Source organism: Suncus etruscus, chromosome 5 (assembly GCF_024139225.1).
Source record: "Suncus etruscus isolate mSunEtr1 chromosome 5, mSunEtr1.pri.cur, whole genome shotgun sequence".
Taxonomy (NCBI): domain Eukaryota; kingdom Metazoa; phylum Chordata; class Mammalia; order Eulipotyphla; family Soricidae; genus Suncus; species Suncus etruscus.
This window is the reverse complement of record NC_064852.1, coordinates 118,511,660-118,525,602: the sequence shown is the minus strand read 5'-3', so window position 1 is coordinate 118,525,602 and position 13,943 is coordinate 118,511,660. Positions and strand designations below refer to the sequence as shown.

Below are 13,943 nucleotides of genomic sequence, written 5' to 3'. Positions count from 1 at the left end.
TCTAATTAATAACATATTTGGGAAATGGGGCCAGAGAGATAGCACAGAGGCAGTTGCCTTGCAAGCAGCCGATCCAGGACCTAAGGTGGTTGGTTCGAATCCCGGCATTCCATATGGCCCCCCATGCCTGCCAGGAGCTATTTCTGAGCAGATAACCAAGAGTAATCCCTGAGCACTGCCGGGTATGCTCCCCCCCCCAAAAAAAAAATTGGGAAGCAATATCTTAATTGCATAAATTTTTACCATAGGCATATTATTGTAATTTTCTATTTTATTATTAGTTATGATTGTTAATCTCTTCCTGTGTAAATTAAACTTCATCATATAGGGTCAGAGAGATAGGATAGCACACTGCTGACCCTTATTGCATCCCCATCACCACATGGTCTCCAAACTACTGTCCCATATGGTCCCCCATGCCAGGAGCGATTTTTGAGCACATAGCCAGAAGTAACCCCTGAGCATCACTGGGTTTGGCCCCAAAACAAAACAACAACAACAAAAAACTATAGTGATATATAAAGTCCTTCACAGTTGGGTTTCAGACACACATAAATCAGGGCCAATCCCACCATCAGTGTCCACCTCCCTCCACCAATGTTCCCCAAGTTCATCCTATACCCTATCCCCAGCCTGCCAGTATAACAGGCCCATTTTAAGTTTATATAGTTCAAGTTTAGGTCTTTAAATTCCATTGTTGTTGTCTTTTGCTTGGATATTTAGTTCTGTACTTTATTTAACACTACCAATAGCCCTGAGACTGTTTGGCCCCTGGACCCCACCCTTTCATATTTGTGTTTCTCCTCCTCCACTCAGTTTCTTTTCTTCTCTTCTCTATACTCTGGGCCAACGGTGTTTAAGACAACCCCCATTTGGACCATTGCATTTCTTCTGCAATTATTCCAAATGCAACATATAAGTGATATTATTCTGTATGTATCCTTCTTCTGGCTTACTTCATGTAACATAATTTCTTCCAGCTCCATCCATATAACTGCAAATTGAATGATTGCATCATTTCTTACAGCTATGTAGTATTCCATCTTTGTATTCTTAAGGAAAGACAATTTTATGACTCCCCTGTATCAAAAGAAAGCCCTGAATTCCTCCTCATTCCTATTAATTGCAATCCCAAATTCTTCTTCTTTAAATAAATCCACCCCAGCCATTATTCAGTCACTGCATGCCTGGTGCCCATTTGCTCTCTGTATGGTGCAGCTGTTACCACCGTGGAAGGTGTAGGAAGCATCAAGGCCAGGATCCACCCCGTTCAGGTAAGTACTTGATGTGATTGGAGTCAGAGATAGCTGCTCAATATTGTCTGAGCACTCCAGTTCAACTGGCAAAGCTGAAGTCCTCTGGGTCTTTTAATTCTTGTTTTATGATCTTCCATTCTTGATAGTTAGGAACCTTTTCAGAGATTGATATCATTGCTATTCGTGTAACTTAATCTCAAGAATACCAGTGATTCTGCCTTGATTTTTTTTAATTTTTTTTATTTTTAATTATGAGAACAAGGATGCAAAGAAAGAGGACAAGGTAAAGTTACAGTGGAAGGACAATCACCCATAACATAATTCTCAGAAGTCCCCTTGCTGATATCTTAACTTTGAAATTTCAGCCAAAGAACATTAAGATAAATAAGACAGAATCCATGTACAATTACTTTGTCTCTCAAGTCCCCAGATTGTAACACATTATAATATTTCTTAACAGCACAAAGGCAATCTAAAGCCATAAAACATATGTAACTCCTTAAACATTACAGGCATAGTATTTTTTTACATTTCCATATACATTCATATTAGCTTAAGTTAACCTCAAATTTTAAGTGGGTTCTTTTTAAGGATTAGAGTCAAAGGAGCACAGTAAAAATGGTGTTAGAGTGGCAATTGTTGTTTGCACAGGCCCACCAAAATATGAGGGACATGGAAAGAAATACTTAGCCTAAATACAAAGAGACCCGAACCCTGAAGTTTCCTGGCACAAGACCAACTCTAGGCTCCAGGCAAGCTAGATCGTCCAATCCAAGACACTGTCTGTAGTGCCAACACACTTTTAATTTTCACACAGTCTCTGTTGTTGGTATCATGTTTCTGTATTAAAGATCCTGGAATCTTCATATCCTACATTGAAGTCAGGATGTGGAGAGTCCTCTTGTTTCACCTCACAATCAAAGGGCAATGCAGAGAGCCCTGTCCTGTAAGCAGGTCATTGTTGTTGTTAAGTCTTCTCAGTGTTAAGGGAAGTCTCTTTTGAGCAGGTCGATGTCTGAGCAGTGTAGGGTCTTCCGTGGTAGAGGATTGGTTCCAGGTGATGTTATAGACCAGCCTGGATGTTTCGTGGATGGCTTCCCTGGTTCAGGGGTGAATGGAAAATGCCCTTTCTTCAAAGGTCTGTGCCAGGTCGTTATGTCAATGTTCAGGGTGTAAGGTCACTTTGCACTACAAGATTTGTGTGTTCCAATCTCTATTAGATAGGATCTTATTTGTATGTATAGTATTTTCCCATTTTAATGTGCCTATGCAAAAAAGGAGCAATGCCACGTGGTGTTATTGGCGCATATGGGGGCCATAAGAACAATTCCAACGATTCCCATGATATGGTTCAATCATAAGCATTAAACTGGGGGACACTTTCACCAAAATTCCTTGTTAAACAGCTCAAAAAGAGAGGATAAAAAGTGATTAGAATCGTCACTGCATAAGACAACATTTAGTAAGAATTATAGCTGTCAGAGAAAGAACACAAAATATTCTAAAGAAATACGTGTCCATTTTATGTATCTTGAAACAGTTTGGGGTTGTTACACACAATGCATGGCTTTGGTCTGTGATTAGGATTGTATACTACTGAAGTAAAAAAGAGTAGTGTAGGTTAGTGAAGTTTGGGGGGGTTAGAGAGTTAAGGAGTAAAAAAGAGCTTTGTAGGGACGTGTGAAAGGGCAGAATAAAAAATAAATATTCTGGATACGCAAAACATAACAAAAGAATAAGGAATACTCTCAATACAGGAAGTACGTGCGGGGGGGGGGGCTCGCGCCCCCGAGCGGTTCTGTTGTTTTTGGATGCCTAGGAAGGAATTTCTCACCCCCTCCCCCCAGGGCCCGATTAATCAGGCGTGGCCCTGAAGACCCGCCTGGTGTTGGGGGGGGGAATCTAGTTCCCCTGGACTAAGTGGTCATCCCAGGGGGCCTATGGCTAGCTTTCCTGCCCAGAGCCCCCAACATACCAGTCAAACACACCCAGAAATCCTGGCATGCGGAGTGTTCTGAGCCCAGCCGTGCCTCTGTAGTTTTTGGATGCATAGGGAGGAATTTCTCACCCCCTCCCCCCAGGGCCCGATTAATCAGGCGTGGCCCTGAAGACCCGCCTGGTGTGGGGGGGGAATCTAGTTCCCCTGGACTAAGTGGTCAGCCCAGGGGGCCTATGGCTAGCTTTCCTGCCCAGAGCCCCCAACATACCAGTCAAACACACCCAGAAATCCTGGCATGCAGAGTCTCTGCCTTGATTTTTTAATGCATACTCAGCTCTGTCCTAGCCCTAACCTGCAATAATAAGAGTTCGGTATGGCAAGACAAAAAAGTGAGATAGGAAACCAGAAATTTATGGAAGACACTAATTGTCCATCTTACTTTAAAATTACTGAGCTCTGATAAAGCTAAATATGTATACAAGTACCCTGCATGTCCTTCAAATGATTCACAAACAAATGTGATATATTCACAACCCAAACCGATACGAACTGATGCCAAAATTTGCAACATGATACACAGCAAGCGACTATACAGGACAGCTAAACTAAAGTGGCTAAGTATTTACTAGAATATAGGAAACTTTTCTCAGAATTGGAAATGCTTTCTTTATGTACTAGAAAAGAAACTTGCAGTATTCAGCATTAAATGCACTATAAAAAAAAAAAGAAACAATTATGAATACATGCTTTCCATGGAAGTCCTTCTCTTCTAAGGTTGTGTTTTAAATCTGTAGGCAAAGAGCTTCCTCTGAAGAAAATACAGTACTTGTTTCCCAACACTAACTGTAACGACTTTTTTATCTTATTAAGAGCTTATCCTACGCTTGGCTTAGCCCCCTTCACAGTTACAGAAGCATCTGATGCTACTGCTGCTGTTTGGCCAATTCCTTTCTTTCAAATTTTCATTTCACAGATGCCTCATTGTTTCAGTAAAACTCTGGAACAGATTCAAACTGACTTGCACAAGCCAACTGGGAACTTTGGAGGAACTTTTAAAGCCAGTTCATTAAAGCCACAACCATTATTAAAAATCAAATCTAAACAACAACCATTATAACAAGTTAAAACTACATTTCACCAATATTTCAGGTGTTGTAAATATCAGTATTTATTAACATTGCACCATTAATAAATATCATTCCCCAGTTTCTAAACATCAAATCAGATGGGCCACTTATAATACTCTCCCCAGTACATGTAGAGGCTTAATATTCCTTACAGGGAAATAGTGACACTCCTAAGACTGGTCAAAGTTAGGAAAGAGACCTGTTGCCTAGGAAAACACTGCTGTTCCATTAACTGTGCCTCTCTGAAACAATTTCCCATCTGACAGCAAGTCCAAATGCAGCTACTTTCCCTCACTTTGAACTATGCATGTCCTTTAAGTTGAGCCACAGGAGCGGTATTTGATTTCCTCCTTGAAGCCACACTTTTTAAACAAGATTTTAAAACATTTGAATCATGCTCAAGATAGTCAGGTCAACATTGTGGAAAACAACACAGGCAGACCCTCACAGAATAAACCACACAATAATACTTCTCCCTCTGTATTTTCATGATAAAGTCAACATAGTACTGTATCACACTGTCCTCTTCATTTTCTGTTGTATTTTAATAATAAAGTTTAATGTAAATAAATTAATATTTAAAATATATACTAAATATTTTATAAATTTTAAGGCATTTATATAGATTATTTTATCTAATCCATCAGTAATTTGCTCAGATAAATGGAAAAGAGAATGAAAATGTATTTTCAAAGACTATGCTAAATGGTTTGCAAATATTCATTGGTTTATCCTCAAAAATAATCGTTTCTGGAGTGGGGAGCCACAGAGGGGATACCAGGGTCAAATTTAAGGCCCGACACAGCAAATTGCTCTACCACTGAGTCACATTCTGAGCCTTATTGTCCTAATGTTAAAGATGAATAGAAGTCAAAAAAAAAAATCCCCTAATCTCACACAATTAATGAGATACTTTCAGGAACAAAACTCAAATTACTAAACTCCAATCATATCATTGGTTCTTTTAAACTACACTTCTTATTTTATCACTAAAGAACCCTGAGTTTAAAAAGATTTTACTCAATCAAATGAATCAGTTATAATCAGTCATTAGTTTTATTTCCTAAGGTTAATTATTATGAAGGTTAGACTTATAGAGACTAAACATTTTATATTCTGGTTGAGTTCATTATAAGACCAAGGAGGTCATATACTCCAAGCAAAAAAAAAAAAAGTATTTTTATTTCAAGGAATAATTTACATTTTACCCCACAGTTATTTCTGCAGGATCCCATCTTGTATCCAAGGTAGGAAGTCAAAAGTATGTCAAAAGAAAGTCAAAAGCATAAACAATGTTCCTTTTTTTTTTTTTTTTTCAGGAAAGACTTGCCAAGTGTCATGGCACCCAGTGTGGCTTCTGCAGCCCAGGAATGGTGATGTCCATCTACACACTGCTCAGAAACCACCCAGAGCCAAACAATGACCAGATCATGGAAGCTCTTGCAGGTGAGCCTCTGACCCTCTGTAGAAAGAACCAAGGTGAAGAGTGTTAGATATTTAGAGAAAATGTTCCCAGACCACAGAGAGGAACCATCATACAGCTTTGAGCAACTGGGTACCATGCTAATACATAGACTCCTTCAGCATCTTTCTGACCCAGCTCCTGTCCAGGAAGTTGCTCCTTCATTTGAGCAGCAATGATATCAGGTTTTCTCACAAACATTTCTTCTTTAGGGCCCGGAGAGATAGCACAGCGGTGTTTGCCTTGCAAGCAGCCGATCCAGGACCAAAGGTGGTTGGTTCGAATCCCGGTGTCCCAAATGGTCCCCCGTGCCTGCCAGGAGCTATTTCTGAGCAGACAGCCAGGAGTAACCGCTGAGCAATGCTGGGTGTGGCCCAAAAACCAAAAAAAAAAATTTTTTTTCTTCTTTAATGGAGCCCTTATTCTGCAAAATTATTGAAAGGAGCTCTTTCAAACATGTTTAATGATATCCTTCCCAAATGTGAATATTTGGAAAGGTTTTTGCTCAATTGAATGAATTTGCTCAAATGAGTGCTATTTAATCACCTATTGACTTTACTTTCTAAGGTTAATTCTCTAAAGAAAGTTAGACTTTCAGAGACAGAACATCTTATATTAGGGTTGAATTCATTAGAAGATCAAGTAGGTCAAAGATAGAAATTAATTGTCACAACTAAATTTATGGGTGAAAAATATAATTTCTTCAGATAGAATAAGTTAAAGTTAAATGAACAGACACAATTTTCTATCAAGAAATAAAGTATGTTGGGCCCGGAGAGATAGCACAGCGGCGTTTGCCTTGCAAGCAGCCGATCCAGGACCAAAGGTGGTTGGTTCGAATCCCGGTGTCCCATATGGTCCCCCGTGCCTGCCAGGAGCTATTTCTGAGCAGACAGTCAGGAGTAACCCCTGAGCAACACTGGGTGTGGCCCAAAAACAAAAACAAAAACAAACAAACAAAAAAGAAATAAAGCATGTTAATAAGTATAATCTTCAATAACAGATATACCTAGTTAACTCGTTGAAAAATGCAATGAAAAATCTTCTGAATATTTTATGAAAGTTCTGTCTTTTTCAATAAACTTAAACGGAAATATAATGATAAAAGATAAAAAAAAACAATAAAATTAAAGGTTAAATTTGAAATTTAAAGTAACTTGTATATCAATATACTCTATTTTCCCTTACATCTCAAGAATTCACTCAATTCTTTTTTACATTTTCAATAATAATTTGAACTAAACCTGAGGAAGTTGAACAACAGTCTTTGCTCAAAGATGTAATTCATACAAATGAAACATTTCAAACTTTGAAAAATTGAGATCATATTGTTTACCTTAGTTTTTGTTTGTTTGCTTAAATCTACATGGGACATCAAAGAAGTGAATTATCCTCCCAGATTCTAGGCCTGTACTTCATGTAATAACCAGGAGAGGGTATTATAAAGTTTGACTGAATTGACAAAATAGAGAAATAGCATAGGTGTGCCATAGTTTATTTTTGTTTGCAATTCACCTTCTAGACTCATAAGTGTTACCTAAACCAACAAACTTCATGGCCATATTTTAATAAAATAGTATTTGGGGGCCAAAGCAATAGTGGGAAAGCACTTGGACTGGAATTTGATTCTTACATCCTTTGTGGTCCTCCATAAGAGCACCACCAGGAATGATTTCTGAGTGAAAAGACAGAAGAACTCCTTGAGCATTTCCAAGTGTGGCTTCCAAACAAAAAAAATCAGTATTTAAAGCTCAAAAAAAAAAATGTGATTATGTATGATTGGTCTAAATTACCATTCATTTTATCTTATTTTTTCCCTCTAAACTCATAAAATAAAGTTAAAATTTTTTTCATGAAATTACCAGAATTTCCATAATTAGAGGCTATTAAAACCTGGTAACCATGTTTCCATGTTAGTGGCATATGATTTTCATGCATACTTTACTTTTATGTATTTATACCTGTCCAAGTACACAAATATATATATATATATATATATATATATATATATATATATATTGTTTCTACAATCCTTAAAATGTGTTTGAGCATATTCATTTAAAATTTATTTGGTGGGGGGAAATTTTACAATGATAGGCCATTTGCCTTGCATGAAGCCTACCCTGGGTTCAATTCCCAACATCCTATATGGTCCCCCAAGCCTGCCAGGAGCAATCAATATCTGAGTGCAGAGCTGGGAGTAACCCCTGAGCACCATTGGGAGTGCCCAAAAATAAAAAATAAAAGAATAAAATAAAAAATTAAAATTAAAAATAAAATTTATTTTTAGGGACCAGAGAGTTAGTACAGCAAGTAGGGCATTTTCCTTGCACAAGTACAGTCCAGTTTTGATCCCCAAAACTACATATGGTCTTCAGAACATTGCCTGGAGAGACCCTTGAGCACAGAGTAAGCCTTGAGTATGGCTAGGTGTGGCCCCTAATTAAAATATAAATATTTTAATTAAAAAATACTGTCCTGGGGAAGGAGTGATAATACAGTGGGCAGGGCATTTACCTTGCAAGTGGCCAACCCAGGTTCCATCCCCAGTATCCCATATGGTCCTTTAAGCAGTGCTATGAGTAATTCCTGAGCACAGAGCTAGGAATAACCCTTGAGCATTGCCAGGTGTGGTCCAAAACAAAACAAAATTATATATTATGTGTATATAATATATGTATATTATGTATATATACACACACACACCCATTATGGTCCTTGCCCACAAGGACTAAGTCATGAGCACCATTGAGTGTAGTTAAAAAATTAAACATTCCCATTATGAAAAACTGAAAAATTTAAAGGACAAAGGAAAACTCATAGTTTTGTCACCAGGAAACAGTACAGCCAGATACGTTTGTTTTCTTTCAGTCTTTTCTAAGCATAATTCTTGTTTGCTTATTTCAAATACTTGTGACAATAATAAATAAATAAATAAATAAATAAATAATAAAAAGAACATCTAGGAATCAATCTTTCTCTAAAGGTAGAAATAAAAGAGTAGACATGTGCTTATATGACTCTTTCCCACACCACTCTTGTTGAGTCCACAGTAAGAAATCGAGAGAAATGGACTTAAATGGGGTATTATAGCTAGCTGATCCCATGGAGTTAGGGACCAAGGACCTTGACAAATGGCATGCTTTCTCTAAAAGGACATTCAAGGGAAAAGAGATTGAGGAGAAAAGCTTTTTAAAAGGGCCACATAAGAGCTATTTGAGAAGCGTGACAGTGGCATGAACTGGATGAGAAACAGGATAGGAAAAGTTGACTGGGGAAAAAAAGAGAGAGTTTTGTGGTATATCACAATATCTATTTTAAAGAACATCTCTGGTTTTGTTTGTTTGTTTGTGTCACGCCCGGCATCGCTCAGGGGTTACTCCTGGCTCTACACTCAGAAATCACTCCTTGCTGGCTCAGGGAACCATATAGGATGCCGGAATTCAAACCACCGTCCTTCTGCATGCAAGGCAAACTCCCTACTTCCATGCTATCTCTCCAGCCTCTGTTTTTTTTTTTTTTAATAATATCTTTATTTAACCACCTTGTTTACAAACATGATTGTAGTTGGGTTTCAGTCATAAAAAGAACACCTCCCTTCACCAGTGCAACCTTTCCATAACCAATACCCCCATCTCCTTCCTCCCCTATTCCCAACCCCCCACCTGTATTTGAGACAGGCTTTCTACATCCCTCACTCACTGACACTGTTATGATAGTTCTCAGTGTAGCTATTTCTCTAATTGCACTCATCACTCTTTGTGCTGAGATTCATATCTTGAGGGGGTCCTTCTGACCCTCATGGAAATTATTTCAATGTCTTTTACTTTTCTTAAAACCCAAAGATGAGTGAGACTATTATGTGTGTGTGTGTCTCCCTCTGATTTATTTCACTCAGCATAATAGATTCCATGTACATTCATATTTAGGAAAATATCATGACTTCATCTCTCATGACAGCTCCATAATATTCCATGGTGTATATGTAACACAATTTCTTTAGCCATTCATCTGTTGAAGAGCATCTTGGTTATTTCCAGAGTCTATTGTAAATAGCACAGCAATGAATATAGGTGTGAGAAAGGGATTTTTGTATTGTGTTTTTGAGTTTGTAGGGTAGATCCTTAGGAGTGGTATAGCTGGATCATATGGAAGCTCAGTTTTCAGTTTTTTAATAAATCTTTATATTGTTTTCCATAAGGGATGGACTAGATGGCATTTCCACCAGCAGTGAATGAGAGTTCCTTTCTCCCCACATCCTCACCAGCACTGATTGTTTTTGTTCTTTGGCATGCATGCCAGTCTCTGTGGTGCGAACATCTCTGGTCTTTATTCATTTCCAAATAATCATTTTGATAGTTTGGGAAGCAGAAATGAATCTTATTACTACTATATATGTATTCTTTTGAAAGCATGAAACACAAATATGTTTCTATGTCATTTTTAAAATTTGACTTCTTCTTAATCAGGAAACCTGTGTCGCTGTACAGGATATCGACCAATTATTGAAAGTGTAAAAACTTTCAACAATGTAAGTTCAAAATATAATTCATATTATATGCATGCATGTGTCTATTATATATTTATTTTATATGTAAGTAAATATTTAATTTAAGTTATCTATTGGATTAAATAATCTTTAAATAGCCAATATTGACCTTTCAAACTACTGAAATCATGCTGTTATAGATTATATTTTTCATAAACTTACCATATATTTTAGTTTATAGCCCTAAACTAGGCACTTTATAAAGAAATAAAGTACATAGGGCCAGAGAGATAGCACAGTAGTAGGGCATTTGCCTTGCATACAGTGAACCAGGAAGAATAGTGGTTCAAATCCTGGCATCTCATATGATTCCCCATGCCTTCCAGGAGTGATTTCTGAAAGCAGAATCAAGAGTAACCCCTGAGTGCCACCAGTGTGCCCCAAAAACCAAACAAAAAAGAAAGCAAGCATATAGTGCATGATTTTAAAGAAACACAGCCTTTTCAAAGAAAATAAAATAGACTAAGACAATAAAATTATAATTGAAAATCAAGATATTTACAATCAATATATAGCATGTATATTAGTTTTAAAGGAATACAAAATTGAAGAAGTAGGACCTGATTAATAGTTCAAAGGATTAAAATGTATGCTGGAACCTTGGGTTTGATTCCAGCACATCACGATTCACTAAGTACTACCAAGAATAACTCCCAAGCACTGAGTCAAAGGTAATTGCTGAGTATCAGTGGGCATGGACCTAAACCAAACAAAAAAACCCTACTCATCAGGTAATGATGACTCAAAGGAGACTTATTAAAGCAGAATTTTGAAATGGGTCTTAAAGCAGATGATAGAAATGGATGAGTGGAATTAGGTTATAGAAAATTCTATACAAAAAAATTCTCTTGAAAGTAGGAAAAATCATATATTTTCAAAGTCCAGCTAAGTAATTGATATGTCTGAAGCACTAGGGAGTAAAATATATTATTTAGATTTCAAAATTATGAAGAATTTTTTGGCTCTTCTTTATGTTGGTGTTCAAACGCTAAGAGTAGATTGTTACTGTTGTTCTTAAGCTGAGTGAAAGAGAAAAATATCAGAAGGAAAATTATTGATACTTACCTGAAGGATAGCTTAGAAATGCATAGTAGAGTCACAAGAACAGAGCCAGACAAACAGACAAGCAACAGGGTCCTCTTTGACTCAGGTCAGTGCATCCTCAGGGAAAAAGAAGTACCAGGACAAGGGAAAAGGTCTTCCAGCCACACCAGCTGTTTTTGCCAAGCCACAGAGACCCAATAAATGGAGGTATAAAGACAGATTGGCAGTGTTCCCTGAGAAGAGAACTATAATGCATTTCTTCTAGTCAATGAGCGCTATGACAATACATAAAAAAAAACTAAAACTCAGAAAAGGTCACAATGGAAAGCAAAACAGAACCTCACTATGCTTAGTGTATGAAGATTGGTATTCTGAAGGCCCAACTAGTCTCAGCCACCTGTATAGCCTCTCTGATAATAACTTTAGAGAGGAAAGGCTGAGGATGTCCAAGGACTCAAAGAAACCATGAAAAGGATAGTCAATAAGGCTCAAGAGAATATGAGAATAGAAATGAGAAAACTTCAAACAGAAATGACAGAACTGAAAAATATAGTAAACAAAATGAAACACTCACAGGAAGACCTCACCAACAGGTAACAGTTGCTGAGAACTGAATCCTTGAGCTCTATTAACACCATCAGACAACAGCAGAAGATGAAAAAAATCCTCAAAATAAATAAACAGATGACAATAGAACTTTGGAATAAATTTAACAGAAACAATGTAAGAATCAGTAGGGTCCCAGAAAATCAGGAAGAAAATCTCTATATAGAATCAACAGTCAAAGACATCATTCCTGAGAAGTTCCAGAGCTTAAGAACGCAGGAACCCACATGCTGGATGCCCAAAGATACCAACTAAAAGAAACCCAAATAAAAATACTTCAAGGCACATCCTAGTCACAATGATTAAAACCATAGATGGAGAAAGAATACTGAAAGCATTTTATCAAAAATAAATCATATACCAAGGAGCATCCTTAGATTTACAGCAGACTGATCAACAAGCAATCCTTCAGGCTGAAAGGTAACTGTGAACTACAGTTTTTAAAAAAAAGGAAAGAAATGAACCTTACCAAGAGACTTCACCCAGATTAACTCTCATTCAAGTTTAAAAAAATAATACACATCTTTACAGATAACAGCTCAGGAACAATTCATCAAAAATATCATATATCAAGTATGATTCATTTCATAGATAAAAGGATAGTTTAACATACACAAATCATTCAACATAATACACTATATCAATAAAAGAAAGACATGATAAATGTGAGAGCAAGGACTAGATTATATGCTGTGCATGAGGAAAAAAGATCTGGATCCTGGTGGCAGATATGTCCACAGAAATATACCTGAAAGGAAGTGAAATAGTAGAATCATAACTTCCCCAAAATGGAAGTACAGGCGCTAAAGAGATAGCACAGCAGATAGGGAGTTTGCCTTTTACACAGCCCCAACATAGGCTCAATTCCTGGCCTCTATATAGTCTAATGAGCACTTCCATGAGTGATCCTTGATCACAGTGCCAGAACTAAGTTTTTTGTTTGTTTGTTTTGGTTTTTGGGTCACACCTGGCAGCACTCAGGGGTTACTCCTGGCTCCACTCTCAGAAATCACTCCTGGTATGCTCGGGGGACCATATGGGATGCCGGGATTCAAACCAATGAAAGGCAAACACCTTACCTCCATGCTATCTCTTTGGCCCAGAACTAAATTCTGAGCACTCTTAGATGTTGCCCCAAACAAATAAACAACAAAAATTTAAAATGCAGTGAGAAAGAACCCCTGCCACTTTAAAAAAAAAAAAGTGAGAAACCAAGAAATCATATAGGATGAAGGAAGTTGCAAATTAGCAATTTGACGTAAAGTACAAGGGAATAGTGTGAAATACATAAAGTTTTCAGAAAACTGAATGTCAAGAGGTGAAATAATTTCAACAAAATTTCAGTTAGAGCATTTTCAGAGTGCTCATTAAAAATTAATGTAATCTAGGGGATATAGTATAGCAAATAAGATACTTGCCTTACACATGACCAATTCAGGTTTGAACCTACATAGGATCCCATTCCAGGGATCATCCCTGAGCCCAGAGCCAGGAATAAGCCCTGAGCATAGCTGAATATGAGTTGAAAATTAAAACTAATGATAATAATTTTATTGACCAAAAGTAACTCAAGCTACATTTATTAATTCCTAATACTATAAAAATGTTCTTTATTTATTTGTGTGAATACTTTGTAATTGGCACTAAAGAATTTCAAAAAGATTTACAAAATAGAGGCCAACTTATTTTAATTACTGTGTAAGATAATATTTCTACTTTACCATATGGATACTTAATATATTATCATGCGATACAGAAAAGAGAAATTCCATATGGTTTTCTTGAATACTAATTATCTTCTTGAAGACAAAAGATATAAATAAAATGCCTTTATCACTTAAACCTTTGTCATGATCACTCTGAGTTTTCACATTTGGCCTCTAAGATAAATTTCTTCATTGTGTTTACCATTGACACAGAGCCCTTACTCTTCATTGTGTAGAAGATTGTCTTCTGAGTA

At 37.0% G+C, this 13,943-nt stretch overlaps 2 protein-coding genes across 2 annotated transcripts in view; one reads left to right on the top strand and one right to left on the bottom strand.

Moving 5' to 3' along the window:
* The window catches only part of CLK1 (CDC like kinase 1), a 747,223-nt gene that overhangs the window by 473,129 nt on the left and 260,151 nt on the right, over nucleotides 1-13,943 (bottom strand). The window lies entirely within an intron of this gene.
* The window catches only part of LOC126008679 (aldehyde oxidase 4-like), a 127,403-nt gene that overhangs the window by 41,170 nt on the left and 72,290 nt on the right, over nucleotides 1-13,943 (top strand). The window contains exons 5-7 of the mRNA XM_049772918.1: nucleotides 1,166-1,274; nucleotides 5,642-5,768; nucleotides 10,254-10,315. Of these exons, the coding sequence (XP_049628875.1) occupies nucleotides 1,166-1,274; nucleotides 5,642-5,768; nucleotides 10,254-10,315 (298 nt within the window). The remainder of the gene's footprint in view (nucleotides 1-1,165; nucleotides 1,275-5,641; nucleotides 5,769-10,253; nucleotides 10,316-13,943) is intronic.